Genomic DNA, 20,981 nt, shown 5'->3' with positions numbered 1-20,981 from the left:
TCTCCATCTCCCTCACTCATAAAAGGAATAAACATTTTTTAAAAGTTGTATTTATTTATTTATTTATTTATTTATTTATTTATTTATTTATTTATGGGGAGGGGGAGAGGTTTTTGCTGTAGAGTGCGGGTGCTCGCCAGACAGACAGAGACAGAGACAGAAAGAGAGAAATCACCCCCCAGGGGGGATGGACATGCCACAATCCCTTTTCCTCCATTCTCCTCTCAGGATCTTGGGCACGTACACACGCACATGCACCTGGCAAGAGTTTAAGCCACCGGGTCCAGGATTCAAACCGCGGTGGACTACATGGGAGTCCAACGACATAGCCATTACACCAACTGCTGGTCCCAAAAGTTTTATTTTTTAATTGGAACTCAAAGAGGAAAACAACCCTTACACTTTTTTCTAAGGCTAAAATATTCCCCCTAGTTCATTCCCACTTGCCTGCTCTCAGCCCCCAGGCCTAGATGTAGGCCCTTAGAACCTACATTTATCCTGGGAACCTTTGCATTTGGCCCCTTGCCTGAATGGAAATAACAGAGGAAGGTCCTGCAGATTCAGTAGTCACCCAAGCATACGATTTTGCAGCCCTTCTGGTCTTCCCAGCTCACTGCAGCCATGAGCTCAGACGCAGAGATGGCCATTTTTGGAGAAGCAGCTCCCTACCTCCGGAAACCAGAGAAGGAGAGAATTGAGGCTCAAAATCGCCCATTCGATTCTAAGAAAGCCTGCTTTGCAGTGGACGATAAGGAAATGTATGTGAAAGCTACAATCCAGAGCAGGGAAAATGACAAAGTCACAGTCAAGACCCTCGATGACCGGGTAAGTATTGATCCCAGATGTCATTGATAATACGGGCATCCTCGTTAACCTTTGAGCTGTAACATTAGAAATTGCACGCTGGTCCACTGGAATCATAGGACAGAACTAAACTTAGTTTATCTGTTCTGTAGTGAAGTATCAGGTGAAAGCTGCTGTCGGACACACCTTGGCTCCTGCCTTTTTCTTCTCCTAGGGTTTTAAAGGTTTTTGTGGTGTTTGTTTTGGAGGAAATGGAAGGTGAGGGAGGTAGAGGCAGAACTATTGGATTGTCAGAAAAGCCATGATGCATTTTTGCATAGAAAAACACGTCATGACTTTTCCGACAACCTAGTTAAAGATTTAAGGGAGATATTGATGCTGATTGCTGACAGATAAGCTGACCAAGTCTAGCTCTCTGAGCTGCAGAGTGACTTTCACGAGGATGCCCTGAAGGCATTGGCTAGTTTAACGTGCAGAATTACAGTACACCGTTCAATACCAGGTCTAGGTCACCGTGTCAGTCTCTCTGCAAATAGAAGCAAATCCCAGCATCTGCTTTACCAAGTTTGACCACCTAGTGTAGAAATCAAGATGTGCGTGGCAAGTATAAACCTCAGTTTGCAAACTTAGGCATATAAGACAGACTTACTTTTATTTTGTTATTGAACGTAATCTCTAATTCCAGATTGTTTTTAGAGGGCTGAGAAAAAAACATTTTTCCTTCTGTCACTCTTAGGATCTCTGCCACCCAAGGGTTGTGTTGCATTTTCAGAATCCTACTGAGTACCATGGTGGGGTTTCACTGTTTCCCTGGGGACCTAGTAAGACATTTCAGTTCCTAAAGTTTTGGGTTCTATACTTTCTTTTTTTTTTTTTTCAATTTGCTACAGGATGCATACGCTTGCCTGAGAAAGAGGGGGAGAAAATAAGAAAGCATCCCCCGGGTAGATGGCATGCTGCAATCCCTTCTTCCTCAATTTCCTCTAGGTTTTTGGGGGCATGCATGCACATGCACCTGACCTATTTTCCTAAGCCACTGGATTGTGAACTCAAATCATACAGTCAGCCATGTGAGATCCAGACACCTTAACCACTATGCCACTGGCTAGTCCCACGACACTTCTCTCTCTCTTTCTCTCTCTCTCTCTCTGGTTTTGATTTTGGTTTTTATTTTGCTATAGGGCATGTGCACTCATGAAAGAGAGAGAGGAAGTAAGAAACCACTTCCTGGGGAAATGGTCACACCATAATCCTCTAGTCTCCTCTAGGGATTTTGGGCACATGCATACATGTGTCTGGTATGATTTTTTTTTTTTAGAGGTTTTTGCTATAGGGCACGTGCACTCGCCAGAAAGACAGAGAGACAGAGAGACTTGAAAGTGAGAAATCACCCCCTGGGAGGATGGCCACACCTCAATCCCTTCTCTCCATTCTCCTCTCGGGATCTTAGGCAGGCACGCACGCACACGCGGCCGGCATGAATTTAAGCCACCAGGTCCAGGACTTGAACCGCGGTCGACTACATAGGAGTCCAGCGACATAGCCATTGTGCTAACTGCTGGTCCCCACCTGGTATGACTTTTAAGCCGCTGTTTCTGGAACTCAAACCACACAGTCAGCCACGTGGGATCCAGTGCCTTAGCCTCCATGCTACCTGCTGGCCCTACTTATCTCTTTCTAAAAATTATTTTTCACTGAATTAACATGATGTCCTCAAGGCTTGTCCAAAGAGACACTTTTCTACCAAACCTTCCCTACATTGGGTGTTTTACTCTAGTCTAGAATGGTGGGGCAGTGGGGCATTCCTTCCTTAAGAGATTTGGTCTATACCAATAAGTCCCCTCTCTTTTATCCTCTTCTCTAAAACTCTCAAATTATCTCTTAAGAACTTAGGCTTTGGGACAGCAAAACTCAGAAAGCCTTTCTGTCCTATTTCCTACCTCTCCTGAGTCATAGGGTGTACAGCCAGCTATATGATTGAATGAAGGGAAGACTATTACGTAAAAGTCTCCATTATTATTCAGCCATGAATCATGCCAGAAGTGCAAACATTTTAACTATTAGAGCTGAGATACCAAGAATTATAAGGGCTTGAAGAAAGAGGGAAGAGAGGGAACAGGTTGTGAAAGAGATAGCTCTTGGCCCGAGCTCTGAAAGTCTTTGAATTTTCAGTGAAGATCTTCCAGACACAAGAAACCACATGAGCAGGAGGGTCGAGGTGGAAATGCACAAAACCTTCCAGCCTTTGTCTCATTGCAGCACTTACACCAAATGGGGCAAACAAAGGCAACTGCCCCAGCTGCCCTCAGCCTCCTCTGGCCACCCTGGTGGCTAATGGGCTGTACAGCTCTGTACACCTGTAACCCACTCCTGGCCATGATGACTGGCCGACTAGGAGGCATCAGAACTGGTTATGTAGTTTGAGCAGGATCAGGTTAATCAAGGACAGTTATTCGCAGATTGTCTGTGGACATGGAAGTGATCTATAAAGTTGCCCATGGTGATAAAGCAATTGCCCCACAATGTCTACCACTACCACCTCTCTAGTAGAGCAAGGTGGGTCATCAGATCTCCCATTGATCATCTGCTTTTCTTCTCTATACCCAGGAGCTCACTCTGAACAGTGACCAAGTCTTCCCCATGAACCCCCCAAAATTCGACAAGATCGAGGACATGGCCATGATGACCCACCTCCACGAGCCTGCTGTGCTGTACAACCTCAAAGAGCGCTACGCAGCCTGGATGATCTACGTGAGTGCCCTTGAAGATCCTCCTTATTCCACCTATTTCCCTGCATTAAAAAAAAGAAAGAAAGAAAAAAAAACATAAAAAAAGATCTAAGTAGTGCATTTTTTCTGATTTTCCCAGACCTACTCGGGCCTCTTCTGTGTCACCGTCAACCCCTACAAGTGGCTGCCGGTGTACAACCCCGAGGTGGTGTCCGCCTATAGAGGCAAGAAGCGCCAGGAGGCCCCGCCCCACATCTTCTCCATCTCTGACAACGCCTATCAGTTCATGCTGACTGGTGAGTAATCTCTTTGATTCATTTTTTTTATTGATTTATTTCTTTCGTGAATGAGACAGAAAGAGAGACAGCACCCCAAATAGAGTCTTGATACCACAATTCACCTCCAGCTTCAGCAGGTCCTGGATCATGGGCACACGCACATCCTATAGACTCAGAGAGGTCTCCAAATTTCTACTTTTTGTTTGTTTTTCTTTTACTTATTATAGAGTGTGTGTGTGTGTACTCAAGAGAAAGAGAGAGAGAAAAAGCACCCCACAATGGGGCCTTGCCATGCACAGTCCTTCTTCCTCTGATTCTCCTCATGATCAGGATCTCGAGCACATGTGACCTGCCCAGCACATTGCTGCAAGGCCAGGATTCGAACCATGTGTCCATGTGAACTCCAACTTCCTCTGTACAGTACTTAACCACTGCACCATGAGACCGGCCCCAAATTTCTCCCTTTTATAAAGATACCTGTCATATTGGACTAGGCGCTCACTCTACTACGGCATGATCTGGCTAACTACATCTGCATCTTATTTACATCTGATTTCCAAATAAGGCCATATTCTGAGCTATGAGGGGTTAGGACTTCAGCACAGGGGCTTTAGGGGAACACAGTTCAGTCCATACACTACTGTAAGTGAAATACCGGCATCGCTTCCTGCAAGTACAAGGTAAAGGTAAAAGAAAAATGCAGTAACAACCAAGCAGTTCTCATAGATTCCAGTTACAACCTGTGGCTCTCCACAAGCTCTGAGCATGAGAGAAAGAGAGAGAGAGAGAGAGAGAATAGAGGGGCCAGCAGATGGCATGGTGGTTAAGGGGCTAGATTCTTACGTGGCCAACTGTGGTTCACGTCATGGACCTAGTGGCTTGAAACTCACACTGAGCGCATGTGGTCACGTGCCCAAGATCCCAAGAGGAGAATGGAGAACCAATGATTGCTGCATGGTCATCACCTCTGGGGATGATTTCTCACTTTTCTTGTCGCTGTTTTTCTCTGTCTCTCTCCAGTCAACACATGCACCTATGAAAAAAATCTTAAAAAAAAAAAAAAAAAAAAAAACAGAGCATAGAGGAGCCAGGTGGTAGTCCAGTGGTAACACAACTGGACCCATGTGGGAAAGATCCTGGGTTCAAGTCCCAAAACCATCCTGAGCACACCAACCAGTCAAGACTAAGGATTGAGGCTGTTAGGGATGCTATCCTGTCCTCTGTCATGGAAGAAAGAAGAAAATAAACTTTTTAAAAAGAATCAGGGGTATGGGGCTGCTAGAGTATGTTAACAGAGTTAAATATCTATGAACATAAATAACTTTTACACTGTGAGACTCACTCTCACCCAGGTTGCCCATGATACACTTCCCACTTTTGGGAATTCTGCACAAATTGTCCCAAGAGCATTAGATATGTCCAAATCATACCACTAGAGGCCATGTTTTCTAACCACCTCCAACACTGGCTTGTTTTTAAGTCCTGTCTCTTTGTTGCTTATTTGCTTTGTTTTCTTCTCTTCTGTTTCTAGATCGAGACAACCAGTCCATCCTCATCACGTGAGTAACCCATGTTTGCATCGCCATGACCTGACAGCTGGTGCCGTCCTTTCCACTGTCCTTCATCCCGTTTACTTTTAAATCAATAGCGGAGAATCCGGGGCAGGGAAGACTGTGAACACCAAGCGTGTCATCCAGTACTTTGCAACAATTGCAGTTACTGGGGAGAAGAAGAAGGAGCAACAGCCAGGCAAAATGCAGGTGAGCGACTGCCTCACCTGAAAGCTTGCTGAAGTGAGTCTAACTTAAATACTGGGTGAACAGCCAGTGTACGCAGGGAGGTGCTCTGCAGAGACAGGAAACGGGAAAATATTTTCTTCCTCTCTGTGTTCTCACACAGGGCTCTTCTGACACCAAAGGTGCAGGATCCTCCCTCCCCAAGCAATTTTCCAGTTCTGTGCAGACACCACCCAGGTGCCCCACGATTCAGTCCAGTTCTTACACTATCAGGAGGTAGTGTCAGAGCCCCCAGATTAAGGACTTAGTCCCATAAGGCTGTCCCCACTGTGGATGCCAGTGGGAAGTTGGACTTCCTGAACCAAACAGCTATACATGGAGGGCTCCCACAGCCCTCTGCTCAGTGCAATCATTTCCTAGAATGGCTCATAGAATTCAAAGGAACCCTTTACTTACAGTTACCAGTTTATGTTAAAGGATACGGACTCAGGAACAGCCAAATGAAAGAGACGCATAGTGCAAGGTCCGAGGTAAGGGTGTGGAGTTTCCGCGCTCTCTGGGCGTGCACACCCTCACCAACCTGGAAGCTCTCCTAACTCCTCTGTGGAGGGTTTTTATGGAAGTTACATTTCATAGGCATGAATGAGTAAATATTAGGTTGTCGAGAAAGTCATGACATGTTTCTCTTTGCAAAAATGCGTCATGACTTTCCTGACAACCCAATAATTGGCACCTGGAGATTCACTAACCACCAGCCCCTCTCCTCTTCCCAGACATTGGGGTTAGGGCTGAATGTTACAAGCCTCTAATTACAGAGTCAACCCCTGATGACCAGCCCCCATTCTGAAGCTACCCAGAAGTCCCCAGCCAGTTCCCAAGGGTTTTAGGAGCTGTGTGCCAGGAAACTAAAGAAAGATGAAAGTATTGGTTCGTTGGAAAAGTCATGATGCATTTTTGCATAAAAAAAAAAAAAAAAAAACAGAAAAATATAGATGACTTTTCCAATGACCCAGTATATGTGTATATACACCACAACATCACATGGTGAAAATGCTCCGTGGTCTTGGGTTCTAGCACCGGCTCTATCGGCAACAGCCGAGTGGCCCTGACCACCTCCACAGTCTCCTCTGCAGAAGGAATGATGACACTAGTGGTTCTCAAACTGTGGCATGCATCAAAATCAACACGGCAGCTTCTCAGCAAGAGATTAGGGGTCCCTGGCCCCCACTCCGATTGGATAGGTCTACAGCGGGTCCTCGTAGTTTGCATTTCTAACATGTTGTCAGGTAGTGCTCAGGCTGCTGGCCCAGGGACCACATTTTGAGAACTGCTGATTTTTTTTTTTGAGAGATTTTCGCCAGAGAGACAGAGAGAGACATAGAGACAGAAAGCGAGAAATCACTCCCCAGGGGGGATGGTCACGCCACAATCCTTTCTCCTCCATTCTCCTCTCGGGATCTTGGGCAAGCACCCACACGCGCCCCGCGTGAGTTTTAAGTCACCGGGTCCGGGACGCGAACCATGGTCGACTATGTGGGAGTCCAGCGACATAGCCATTATGCTAACTGCTGGTTCCCAAGAGAACTGCTGGGTTTGACAGAGGTTTCTAAACTGCTTAGGAACCAGGATAGGCAGGTGTGGGAGTAAGAGTGGAACCCTTGCTATTTATATTGGATTTCTGAGTAATAATTCTCATTAAATATATTTTGCTGCTTGAAAATCTTTCTTGAAAACTGCTGGCATCTTGGGTCACTTGCATCGCTCACATTCTCTTTCTCTTTCTCCTTTCACAAATGCCTGTAGGATTAGATAGATTATGGTGCATATAGTAACTGAGGTAATTGTTCTGAAAATCCACGATTTATAACAAAATATCATCAGAGAAAAGAGGCAGCCTGGATGTGATGATGTGGGGGGGGGGGGGAAATTGTGTGGTCTGGAGGGGGGGGGGGTAATGTTCTGGTCTGGAGCCTGGCATGAAGACTTTGATGGGCTATACTAAGCCTCTCTGGGATAAGACCTTGACGATCCCTCGGGTGGGGTGAGAGAGGCTGTGCCTGCCTCCATACATCTGCACCAGCCACCAGGTGGAATTGGTTAACGTCTCTCCCTGGACCCTGGCCACACGTTGGGCACAGTTTCCAGTCACTATGGAACTACTTCAGCAAAGAGTACAAAGTCCTCTCTTTTCTTTTCCTTGTTTATTATCAGGGAACCCTTGAAGATCAGATCATTCAGGCCAATCCCCTGTTGGAGGCCTTTGGAAATGCCAAGACCGTGAGGAATGACAACTCCTCGAGATTTGTAAGACCCAGTCCAGTTTTCAACTACCCCCTGAAATACACCCTCCCCTCAAATGCTGATTATAAAAAATTGTCCCACAAACTAGAATCTGTCAGGCCTTATTCTCTCTCCCAGCAGTTCAGCTCGATCTACCCAGTTGGAATATTCTGACACACTTTGAAGAAGGCATTGGCTTATTTCTAGCAGAGGGAGGATTTAGCTGTCTTTCTTTGACTAGTCAGCATTGCTTCACAGCCTCCTGAGGTCCTATTCCACAAGGAGAGAGCACTTCCTCAATGCTCACATTGGCCTCCCTATGGAGAAAGATTTTAAAATGTGCAAGTGCATTGAGCAATATCCATTAGCCACACAAAAATCTTAGTGTGAAATAAGATAGCAGGTTTTACATCCTCCAACTCAGGAAGCACTGAGGGTAGGGAAAATAAAGTGAAAGGCAGGAGAAGAATTCAAAAATTGGGACTAAGTTGATACTGAAGATATTGAAGAATATGTTCCATCCCTCAACATTTCGTTTAAGATTAGTACAACCAAAGAGGTATTTACTTTCACATTGGCTAATAAAGGAATATCCAGCCCTCTATTTAATTTCATTGGCCAGTGGAACAAGCAGTACTTAGAGATGAAGCCCCCATTTATGCTTAAAGAAGGTGACTTCAAAAGTTCATGGGAAAATGCAATTTAAGTGTGAGTTTATTTTGGTGCAAAAAATTTTGAAATCCATGCATAGTTTTTTTCATAGTGTACATTTTCCTTTTTTTTTTTTTAAAAAAAAGAGATTTTTGTTATAAGGCATAATGCTCCCCAGAGACACAGAAAGCAAAAAATCATTCCCTGGGGAAGATGGCCATGCCACGGTCTCCTCTCCTCCATCCTCATCTCAGGATTTGGGGCACACACACATGCACCCAGTATGAGTGTCAAGTTGGGACTCGAACCGCAGTTGGCTACATGGTAGTCCAGTGCCTTAACCTACTGGCACCACATTTTCCTTTTTGACTTCTCTTGCTTGCATCAGGACATCAGAAGTTCACAAATTCAGGACCAGCAGATGGCATAATGGTTATGTTGCTGGACTCCCATGTAGTCGACCCCTGTTAGAGTTCAGGACCCAGTGGCTTAAACTCATGCCAGGCATGTGTGCTTATGTGCCCAAGATCCCAAGAGGAGAATGAAGGAGAATGTATTGTGGTATGGCCACCCCCTTGGGGGGTGATTTCTCACTTTCTGTCTCTCTGTCTCTCTCTGGCTTTCAGGCAAGTGCACGTGCCTTCTAGCAAAAACCTCTCCAAAAAAAATAAGTTTACATATTACACATTCAGTAGCTAGATGATCTCCAGCTCACATTTGACTGTCATCCCTCAAAGACAAAATGGTTAATGAGGGGGCAATAGATACATCCAGCAAAGACCATGGCACTGAGCCTTGGCCTCTTCCCTTGGGCATGCCCTTCGTGCCTCATGCACTATGCATTTGTACCTCCATCTTCCTGAGTGCACAACTCAAAGAAGAATCCTTCTTCCTTGAGGGGTTGAGTGCATGTTACAGGGCAGAGGTGCTACACCTGCCTACACCAGATTAGGTACAATGCTCACCTGATGCCAGGCTAAAGTGAAAGACGATGCCTTCATGACTCCCTATCGTCACTTCCACTATTTAGTTCCTGGACCTTTCTTCTTGGTCTTAACTCAGAAGTCACTGCCATTCTTGGTTCTTCTGTACACTTTCTGCTTGCCAAACATTTGCAAGTTAGAGAGTGACTTCCCTCATCTTCCATTAAGTAGCTAAAATTAAATCCAGCACTCAAAATTTATACATACCTCCACTGGCCCTTCACTAACTATTTTTTTAGGCTTCAGTTCAAAATATTGAGAATATTATTGAGTACTGACCACATTCCAGACTCTGTGGGTGAACTAACAAAGTGACATTTTGCCCTCAGATTTTCATACTATGTGGTAGAGGGTCAATTGAGCAAATAACACAAAAAGGGTTGCTTACACACACACACACACACACACACACACACACACACACATTTCATCTCCTGCTTCCCAAAAAGGGGGAATCCCAGATCCCAAGTGATTCTTTTGGCAGCAAGGGAGCCTGGCCTGAGCCTGGCAGGGAGCTAGATATGTCTGTAGTAAGCACTGTGTGAAACTGAGGCAAAAAATCTCAGAAATGGCATCCAACGGTGAAAGTAAGACAAAACAAACAACAACAACAATAACAAAACGGACTTCTCAGTAAGGTTTTTGAGTCAAAGGCCTTATGGAGAGTGTGAGAAGTCCGCTATAAGACAGCAGAATGGTCAGGCTCCATGGTCTGATGGATGAAGCAGCTGGATCCCACATGGCTGACAGCAAATTCGAGTCCCAGACCCAGAGCCTTGAGAAACACACCAGGTGTGTGTGTGCGAGAGAGAGAGAGAGAGAGTTGCCAAAAATCTCAAAAAGAGGGTGAGAGGAGAAGGGATTGTGGCATGACCATTCCCCATGGGAGGGGGCTTTCTGTCTCTGTCTCTCTCTCTCTCCTCTCTCTCTCTCTGTCTCTTTCTGGCAAGAACATGCAATCTCTAACCAAAGAAAGAGAGAGAGAGATAAAAATCTAAGAGGCAGTCTAGAGTCAGGTAGTCCCAAGCAGAGAGTTGCAGAAGCTGCTGAAGGGCATCCAGGACCAAGGACTTAGGTTGAGCCACTTGAGTCTTGGCTGACCCATTCTGGCATCTCTGGGTGCCAGGCAGAGAAGAGGGAAGTGCTCACTCTTCTACCATTTCCTCCTCCCTGCCCCTACACCTCTCACCCACCTGCGGTAGCCTCTATTAGAAGCCAGCCACAGAACATAGAAGTCAAATAACTCGGTGTCATCAACTTGCCATTGAACAGGGGAAGTTCATTCGCATTCATTTTGGAGCTACGGGAAAGCTGGCTTCAGCGGACATTGAAACCTGTGAGTCCAGACACTCTACAGATATCTTGGTGTTTGGCCATCAAGGCATTTCTCAGAGGACTGAAATCATATTATTTTGTTGTTGTTGTTACTTTAGATCTCTTGGAAAAATCCAGAGTGACATTTCAGTTGTCCAGCGAGAGAAGCTACCATATTTTTTACCAAATTATGTCAAACAAGAAGCCAGAACTAATTGGTAAGGTCTTAGGATATTATTCTTATCTTTCAAATCAGTGACATTGGGAAGAACCCAGCATAAGTTGTATGTAGGATGTTAAAGAGCTCTTTTCACAGATCTGCTTCTGATTTCAACCAACCCCTTCGACTTCCCCTTTGTGAGCCAAGGAGAGGTCACTGTGGCCAGCATTGATGACAGCGAAGAACTATTGGCTACTGATGTAAGTATTTGTGTTTGTTTGTTTGTTTTGGAGAGGTTTTTGCTATAGGGCACACGCACTTGCCAGAAAGACAGAGAGAGAAACAGAAAGTGAAAAATCACCTCCCAGGGGGGATGGCCACGCCACAATCCCTTCTCCTCCATTCTCCTCTGGTGATCTTGGTCACGCATGCACATGTACCCAGCGTCAGTTTAAGCCACCAGATCTAAGACTCAAATCACTGTGGACTACACTAGGCTCACCTCAATTACCCCCCTCCTCAGTACACCCATTAGGCCCAATGATCTTTATCTTTGGGGAGTATCTACAGGGTTAATAATAATAATAACTTCCAGTGACATAGCCATTATGCCAACTGCTGGTCCCTGATGTAAGTATTTGAATATTCATTTGTTTATGCATAGAATTATTGAGTTTATTAACTGAAAGCCACCTTAGTGAAAAAGAAAAAGAAAGATCCCAATGAGAAAACTGGGATCCAGAGATGCTAGGTTATTAGACCCAAGATCTCAGAGATCAAGGGCTCAGAGGATTAATGTGAATTTCTCCCCTCCCCACTCAGCTCCACTTCACAAAATTCCAAAATGGGAATTCAGAAAGTTTTCCAAAGCAGGTCTCTAGTTTTGTTCTCTAGCATTTTTTAAAGTTTATTCTTGTTCATTATTGAGAGCAATATCCATGTGCATGAGAAAGAAAGAGACAGAGAAGTCAGGTGTAAGACCCTTGATAGGGTCTCATCCACCACAATCCCATTTCTCCAGGCCTCCAGCTCATCAGGATCTTGAGCACGTGTGTACCCAGCATGTTTTCAGGCCAACCCAGGGATCTGAACCTGCAGTCAGCCATGTGGCTTCCAGCACTGCTGTTCAGTTTGCTCCTGACTATGCAACCAGGTTGGGTCCCTAGCATTTTAATGAACTTACATTTTTGCATTTATAAGGTTTTACCATAACATTTGTTGAAAGTTTTCAGATATAAAACCAACGACATTATTTTCAAGAAATTTTACAAAATACAGGACTGGCCCCATAACCTGGTATTTGGGGGAGCCAGATCCCACATGGGTGTTTTTGGTTCGAATCTCGGCCCTAGAGGTTTAGAGAACACACAGTACATGTGTACATTCATGCCTTAATGGAAGAAAGGTGATTGCAGCATAGCCCTGTCTTATTCAGGGCTGTTTTCTCTGTGTATCTGGTAGAAGCACATGCCCTCTGGCACTTAAAAAAAAAAAAGAAGGAGAAAACAAAGAAAATGTACAGAATACAAACAAGTATGAAGCAGAAAAAGAAAATCCACTCCATATTTCTTTTTACCTACTGCCATAGGATCACCTCAGTTACCCCCCTCCTCAGTACACCTGTTAGGCCTTATCTTTGGGGAGTATCTACAGGGTTAATAATAGTAACAACTAAGTGTGTTAAACTTTTACATGCAGAAGCCAGCAGGTGGCATAATGGTTATGGCGCTAGAATCCACATGGTCAACCATGGTTCAAGTCCTGGACCTGGTGACTTGACACTCACACCAGACGTGTGTGTGTGCACATCCAAAATCCTGAGAGGAGAGTGGAGAGGAGACTATAGTGTGGCCATCCCCCTGGGGAGTGTTTCTCACTTTCCCTCTCTAACTCTCTCTGTCTCTCCAGTGAGTTCACACACCTTACAGCAAAAATCTCTCAAAAACAAACAAACAAACAAACAACTTACACATGCCAGACACTGAGACAGCTTTAAAGTGTTATCTCTCATTTAAGCTTCAAAATACTTCAAGCATAGGTACCACTATTGTCCCCATGTCACAAATGTGGAGGCTGAGTCAACATTTGCCTGAAGACACAGAGCTATAAATGACGGTGTTTGAACCCAGGTCTATCCAACCCCAGTTCTTATTTGATGAAGAAAACAGATTATTCATATTTTTCCCATAGTCTCCACCCACCCACACAAGATGTTAAATAAAACCAAGAGGTTTTAACTCCTAACTTAACCATAACCTCACCCACCCATCTGTTTATCTGGGCAGAGTGTCTCACATGCTATACAAGAGGGGGCAAGGCCTTTATCAGGAAAAGCTGTATTTGAATCCCTGAGTCCTGCTATAAGGACTACCCCATTCTTCCCCCAGAATGCCATTGACATCCTAGGCTTCAGCTCAGAGGAGAAAGTTGGGATCTACAAGCTGACGGGAGCTGTGATGCATTATGGGAACATGAAGTTCAAGCAGAAGCAACGAGAAGAACAGGCAGAGCCAGATGGCACAGAAGGTGAGCTCTTCTGGAAAGGAGACTGGTATTTGACTCTCCACCCATACTCCAGTACAGGAGAAAAACTTGGCATTCACCTTAAGAGCTGCTCTTTGAAAAATGTATATATTGTGTTTGGGTTTTCTAAAGCTCACATGCACTGGGAAGACCACTCACAGAATCAAGGACTCCTGTTGTGGCAAATTCCTGAAAACCAATGAGCATAGTTCCTGTAAATGAATTAGCCCCATCCACTCCATTGTATCTCACCAGCTCAATTTATTTGTTTTTCATTGTGGGCTTTTGAGAGGATGAGGTTAAGTGAACTTCACTTTCTCATTTTATACATTATTAATGTACTAAATACTACCCTAATTGGTAGAGCCTAAAACGAGGCCTTTGGTAAAGTAGGAACCAAGTTGTCTTCCTTCCTTCACTTCCACCCAACATCTGTCAAATTTGACCCTGAACCAAGGACAGGTGAACAAATCTCCTCTCACTCAGCACACCATGCCTCATCTCTGAGAGGCTGGCAAGCAGAACAGAGGGCAGGAGAGGGGCCAGACAGTGACAGAGCTATCGGCCCCAGTGTGTTCTACTCACAGGACTTCTTACATCTTACCAGACTCCTGACAAGTTTCCTCCCTGGACAAAAGTCTGGCCACATGGGTCAACCCTGACCATTCTACCTTTGATTATTTCCCTTCCATACGTGAAGCAGTGTGTTTTAAGCCGTAGGTGATAAAAAGGAACTGTAGCCATAAATTAGGGCCAAGGAAATATAGATGACCTTACCAGTGCCCCTTAAGTTCACCTGATTAGGTTAAGCCTATCCAGGTAGTCTCCCTTTTTATTAACCTAAAGTTAACCGATTAGTAACCTCACCCTGGAAGTGATATCCCATCAGGGTCCCAGGTTCTTTGCGCAAGTGAAGGAAATTATACCAGGTGTGAACACCGGGGGGCGAGGTGTTTAATACGTGTCATGGAGGGATCCTCGCAGGCCGTCTTCCAGCCCTAGCAACCATGTGGAGAAAGGGCCCAGCAATGAGGACCGAGCTCCTCCGACGAGGATACCAGTGTGAGCGAACATTCGCTGTGTGTGCACCAGGCATTAGGCATGCGTCACAACAGTCCCAAGACATGGGTGCTGTCACTGCCTCACACTTTACAGATGATAAAACTGAGGCTCAAAGAAGCAAAACAAACTTTGAACTCAGGCAATCTGACTCTAGAGCCCACTATACACATTTCTTAGGGGTGAGAAAGAGGAATGAATCACCTCAAAGCTTCAAGTTTAAGCAACTAGATGAATAATGCTACTGTGCACCTAAATGAACAACACAGGAAGAGGAGGTAGTTCCAGCATTAGGTCTCTTATGAAGCACTTAACAAATACTGCCCTAGATTGTTATTAACTTGCCTCTCCAACCGGTAACAAGAGGATGCCTCTTCAAACAGGAAGCAGCAATTGGGAGCAGCAATTCTCCACCTTGCCTATGAGCTCAAGAGAGGCAGCCAGGTCCATCCCAAAGTCCATGAATGTCCACTGAGCTCTACGAAGCTAGCCAGTCCATGAACTAGATGAAGCTGCTAACATTCAGCTGCTTTTGCCCACCTCCAAACACTTGTAATTGGAGTGAAAGTTTTGTAATTGTCTCTCAGCTATCAACACTGCATTTGACATCAATTAGCAAAGTCCCCAGGGTTGGCCTCATAGCCTAGTGGTTAAAGGTAACCAGATCCCACATAGCCAACTGAAGTTCAAATCCCAGCACTGTTAGCTTGAAATATGTGCTGGGCATGTATGTATGTATGTATACCCAGAATCGCAACAGAATAGAGAAATAAAGAAGGGATAGCAGCGTGACCAAACCCCACCAGGGGATGTTTCCTCCCCTTCACGCTCTCTCGCGCGCTCTCTCTCTTTCTCTTTCTCTCTCTCTGTCTTCCTGTCTCTCTCTGGTGAGTACACACACTCTCTAGCAATTAAAAATAAATAAACCAAAAGAAAGTCCCTAATATCTATTGTCAGCTGTCCAAATGGGGCCTCTTTTATTCATGTACTATTCTGGTGTATTATCAGATGCCCATATTACAATGTAAATAATATCTTTTTACGAAGTTGAAAAATCAAAAGGTCAAGATCAACCAAAAAGCTTATCATTAAAGGTTGCATATGGGAGGCAAATGGAAAGTCCTTGTATACCACAAGTCTCTGGAATACAGGATCGAAACCTCATTGGCTGACCTCAGACCTAACACATATAAGAGAAAATAAAAACCTCAGAAAGGGATTAGCCAGGGATGTGGTAGGTAAGGTGACTGGATCCCACATGTTTATTGTGCCACTAGAGTCCTGGACCCAGAGGCCTGAACAATACACCAGGTGCATGTACATGTGTGGCCAAAATCTCAAAAGGAGAAATGGAGAAGGGATCATGGCATGGCCTCCATTCTCCAGTGAGAACTGCCTTCTCAGTTTCTCTCTCTCTCTCTCTCTCTCTCTCTCTCTCTCCAGCAAATGCATGCACCTTCCAGTAAAAAGTTAAAAATATTTTTAGAGATTTTTGCCTTAAAGTGCATGCATTCACCAGAGAAAGAGAGAGAGAGACGGTGAGAAGGAAAGTGAAAAATTACTCCCCAGGGCAAATTATCATGCTGCAATCTCTTCTCCTCCACTCTCCTCCTGGGATGACGCACGCATGCACATGTACCCAGCATGATTTTCAGACCACCAGGTCTGGGACTCAAACGGTGGTTGGCCATGTGGTAGTCCAGAGACATTACTGCTATGCCATCTGCTGGCCCCAGTAAAACCTTTTTTTAATTGAAAAAGAAATTAATTATAAAAATTCAAAAAGGAGTTGACCACGGTTCAAGTCCTGAACCTAGTGACTTAAAACTCACACTAGGCATGTGTGTGTGTGTGTGTGTATGTGTGTGTGTGTGTGTAATTTCTTGCTTTCTGTCTCTGTCTCTCTCTGTCTTTCCAGCGAGCACACACACTCCATAGCAAAAATCTCCCTTAAAAAAAAAATGAGAAAGGATTACAGAAAATATTTCTGGGAGGAGCCAGGGCCTGACTGGACAACTTTATCAGCTGCTGCTTTTGCATGATGCCCTATCTCCTCTTCCTGCAGTGGCAGACAAAGCCGGATACCTGATGGGTCTGAATTCTGCAGAAATGCTGAAAGGCCTGTGCTGCCCACGCGTGAAGGTTGGGAATGAATATGTCACTAAAGGACAGAATGTCCAGCAGGTAATGGAGATGGTCTGAACCCAGCAGACTGAGGTGTTTTGATATTTCAACCATCATCTTAAAGTTCTTTCAGTCATGGGTATTAAAATACATTGAATCCGACTTCAGCATTAAAGGGAAATTCATTTTTAGATCTCAGAGGTAATTCAAGAAATGTAAACCAAGAGCCAACACTGCAACCTAGGGGTTAGGGGAGCCAGATCCCACATGGTCACCTACTGCTGTTTGAGTTCTAACCCTGGTGGCTTGAAAAACACGCTGGTGTGTGTGCGTGCATGCCCCAAATCCCAATGGGATGAAGAAATGGAGATAGGAGTACCATGTGACCATGCCCCATTAGGGGATGCTTTCTCCCTCTCTTTATCTCTCTTTCTCTATCTCTCTCTGGCCAGCACTTGTGCCTTCTGGCAATTAAAAAAAAATAAAAGAAAGAAAGAAAGAAAGCACATTGAGAAGGATCTACTGAGCCCCAGGAGGGCCTGGACCCAGGAAGTAAGGAGAACTTTGGAGCAGGCAGCCTCTCTCCAGTTCCTTCTCTGGGGCTATGTGGACTGTCATCTCTCTGCTTTTGTGTCGTGTCCTTACTGAGCAGATAACTTTCCTCCACCTTCTCTGTGCATGGCCACCTCATAGCTCCCAAGTTTATATTTCTGTTTCTAACCTCATCTTGAGATTGAGACGAGTATCTTTTGATCTGGATCCTAAATTCTCAGGAGAGACACACCAAGTAATGCAGACTGCATCATGTGTCCACCTCTGGTCTGATTAAGTGTGGCCAGAAGTTGGGTCGTGTGTTATAATCATGGTTGTTAGAAAACCAGCTTTGTAAAGGGGGTAATTAATAGAAAGGGGAACATCATGAGTTGAGCAAATGCCTCAAGAAATATTTAATGTTATGTTGAAGTATATGAAACTGTCAATCTTCAACTGCTTTGACTTTCAAGACATTGATTTTGTATGTTTCAACCTAATGAAACACAACACTAAATTGAGGGTTGCATTGGGGATCCTTCTTCAAGGTGACCAACTCAGTGGGTGCTCTGGCCAAAGCCGTCTACGAGAAGATGTTCCTGTGGATGGTCACCCGCATCAACCAGCAGCTGGACACCAAGCAGCCCAGGCAGTACTTCATCGGGGTCCTGGACATCGCTGGCTTTGAGATCTTTGACGTGAGTTGTCTGGGTAAAGGACTGGTGGAAAGAGAACTTCTACTTTGTTGTCTGCTTTTTTTCCCCAAATTCACTCAAACTCTTTGGCATTTGAAACGCCCAGTTCAACAGCCTGGAGCAGCTGTGCATCAACTTCACCAACGAGAAACTGCAACAGTTTTTCAACCACCACATGTTCGTGCTGGAGCAGGAGGAGTACAAGAAGGAAGGCATCGACTGGGAGTTCATTGACTTTGGGATGGACCTGGCTGCCTGCATCGAGCTCATCGAGAAGGTACAGAAATGCTACTCCCTGGGGAGAGAGCTCCTCTTTGGCTGAGACCATCACCTTGTAGGTCCGACTCTTCTCTGCTAGGAGATTGGTGACCCTTAACCCAGCTCTCCCACGGAGTGAGCATTCAGATAGCCGAATTTCCTTGGGCAGAGAGGGTGAGTGCCCAGAATCTGTTCAGACCCCTGAAAAGGTTCATGGGTGGTGAAGACCTGAGGGCTCAGTTACCGTCAAGAACATGAGTCTTGGGATCCAAAAATATCCAATGAGGACATTTCCTACCTATTTCATGTGCTCAAAGAACAAAAAGGAAGGACCATGGAGTGGAGGGGTTCTAAGAGGAGCGTCACTATAAAAAGAGGTGACATTATTTTTTTAAAAGTAAATTCCAGCCTCACTGCAGTGGCGTATGCTGCTAATGCTCTGTGTCCTGCAGGGTGAGACCACATGGAAAACCCAAGTTTGATTCCTAGTCCAACTAAAGGCTGGGCACTGTGGCATGTACCTGCAATCCCAGAAACCCTGGAGGCTGCCACAAGATGACTGCAAGCTCAAGGCTGGCATGGGCAACACAGCAAGACAGATCCTGTCTAAAAAGAGCTGCCCTCATGGTGGTGCATGCCTAGAGTCCTAGCTGGGATGCTGAGCCAGGAGAATTGTGGTATGACAGGACTCTGTCAATTAAAAAAGAAAAAGGAAATTCTCATAAAATTATGATCTCTGGTCATGTTGCGTCTACGAGAAGATGTTCCTGTGGATGGTCACCCGCATCAACCAGCAGCTGGACACCAAGCAGCCCAGGCAGTACTTCATCGGGGTCCTGGACATCGCTGGCTTTGAGATCTTTGACGTGAGTTGTCTGGGTAAAGGACTGGTGGAAAGAGAACTTCTACTTTGTTGTCTGCTTTTTTTCCCCAAATTCACTCAAACTCTTTGGCATTTGAAACGCCCAGTTCAACAGCCTGGAGCAGCTGTGCATCAACTTCACCAACGAGAAACTGCAACAGTTTTTCAACCACCACATGTTCGTGCTGGAGCAGGAGGAGTACAAGAAGGAAGGCATCGACTGGGAGTTCATTGACTTTGGGATGGACCTGGCTGCCTGCATCGAGCTCATCGAGAAGGTACAGAAATGCTACTCCCTGGGGAGAGAGCTCCTCTTTGGCTGAGACCATCACCTTGTAGGTCCGACTCTTCTCTGCTAGGAGATTGGTGACCCTTAACCCAGCTCTCCCACGGAGTGAGCATTCAGATAGCCGAATTTCCTTGGGCAGAGAGGGTGAGTGCCCAGAATCTGTTCAGACCCCTGAAAAGGTTCATGGGTGGTGAAGACCTGAGGGCTCAGTTACCGTCAAGAACATGAGTCTTGGGATCCAAAAATATCCAATGAGGACATTTCCTACCTATTTCATGTGCTCAAAGAACAAAAAGGAAGGACCATGGAGTGGAGGGGTTCTAAGAGGAGCGTCACTATAAAAAGAGGTGACATTATTTTTTTAAAAGTAAATTCCAGCCTCACTGCAGTGGCGTATGCTGCTAATGCTCTGTGTCCTGCAGGGTGAGACCACATGGAAAACCCAAGTTTGATTCCTAGTCCAACTAAAGGCTGGGCACTGTGGCATGTACCTGCAATCCCAGAAACCCTGGAGGCTGCCACAAGATGACTGCAAGCTCAAGGCTGGCATGGGCAACACAGCAAGACAGATCCTGTCTAAAAAGAGCTGCCCTCATGGTGGTGCATGCCTAGAGTCCTAGCTGGGATGCTGAGCCAGGAGAATTGTGGTATGACAGGACTCTGTCAATTAAAAAAGAAAAAGGAAATTCTCATAAAATTATGATCTCTGGTCATGTTGAAATTAATGTACCTTCCTAAGGTGGCTACTGAGAAATTCAGATATTATTGTTTCCAATATGACTCATACTTTTTTACAGCTATATATGCAACTTTACTTTTTTGGTAAACTATTGCTAAATTGGAGATATATTCATATACACATAGTTTAATTCTGTGGTTTTTTTTAACTCAGTAAGTTTTAGCTAAGCACATACTGTATGTCTAGCACTGTCAGTGTTCCAGATAGACCAAGAGCCTTGCTCTCACAAAGCTTTCATTATAGCATTCTTAGTGCCAGAGGGATTGCAGCAGAGAATTCCCTTTTGGCTTCTGCAGACCATGGTGGCATTGGTACATACTATTAAATGCAGAGACAGCATCTCTGTTGTCTACTTTTCAGCCCATGGGCATCTTCTCCATCCTGGAAGAGGAGTGCATGTTCCCCAAGGCAACAGACACCTCCTTCAAGAACAAGCTGTATGACCAGCACCTAGGCAAGTCCAACAATTTCCAGAAGCCCAAGCCTGCCAAAGGCAAGGCCGAGGCCCACTTCTCGCTGGTGCACTATGCCGGCACCGTGGACTACAACATTGCTGGCTGGCTGGACAAGAACAAGGACCCCCTGAATGAGACTGTGGTCGGGCTGTACCAGAAGTCCTCACTAAAGTTGCTGTCATTCCTTTTTTCCAACTATGCTGGTGCAGAAACAGGTGAAATTCTCTCTCTCTCTAATCACTCATATCCCGAAGCTGCTCAGTGGTCAAACATGAGCTTCAGGTTGAGCTTGCCTTGTTTGCTTGTTTCTGATCTCCATTTCTCTTCCTTCGCCTCCTATTTCTTTTCTTCCTTAAGAGACTGAGATTGGACGAACAGGTGGTGTGGTGGCTAAGGGCACTGGATTCCCACATGGCCAACCGTGGTTCAAGTTCCAGATCTGGTGGCTTGCTTTCTCGCTTCCCTTTCTCTCTCTCTCTCTCTCTCTCTCTCTCTCTCTCTCCCCTCAAAA

At 45.2% G+C, this 20,981-nt stretch overlaps 1 protein-coding gene across 1 annotated transcript in view; it reads left to right on the top strand.

The window, feature by feature from the left end:
* Positions 1-621: 621 nt before the first annotated feature.
* The window catches only part of MYH13 (myosin heavy chain 13), a 73,837-nt gene continuing 53,477 nt past the window's right edge, over positions 622-20,981 (top strand). Inside the window, exons 1-14 of the mRNA XM_027774920.1 lie at positions 622-825; positions 3,412-3,555; positions 3,673-3,829; positions 5,343-5,370; positions 5,460-5,571; positions 7,759-7,851; positions 10,734-10,797; positions 10,895-10,993; positions 11,092-11,195; positions 13,323-13,461; positions 16,583-16,701; positions 17,721-17,870; positions 17,974-18,144; positions 20,376-20,685. Coding sequence (XP_027630721.1) covers positions 622-825; positions 3,412-3,555; positions 3,673-3,829; positions 5,343-5,370; positions 5,460-5,571; positions 7,759-7,851; positions 10,734-10,797; positions 10,895-10,993; positions 11,092-11,195; positions 13,323-13,461; positions 16,583-16,701; positions 17,721-17,870; positions 17,974-18,144; positions 20,376-20,685 — 1,894 coding nt within the window. The remainder of the gene's footprint in view (positions 826-3,411; positions 3,556-3,672; positions 3,830-5,342; positions 5,371-5,459; positions 5,572-7,758; positions 7,852-10,733; positions 10,798-10,894; positions 10,994-11,091; positions 11,196-13,322; positions 13,462-16,582; positions 16,702-17,720; positions 17,871-17,973; positions 18,145-20,375; positions 20,686-20,981) is intronic.

Source organism: Tupaia chinensis, unplaced genomic scaffold (genome assembly GCF_000334495.1).
Source record: "Tupaia chinensis unplaced genomic scaffold, TupChi_1.0 Scaffold000493_1, whole genome shotgun sequence".
Lineage (NCBI taxonomy): Eukaryota > Metazoa > Chordata > Mammalia > Scandentia > Tupaiidae > Tupaia > Tupaia belangeri.
This window is presented reverse-complemented; position numbering and strand designations above follow the sequence as displayed.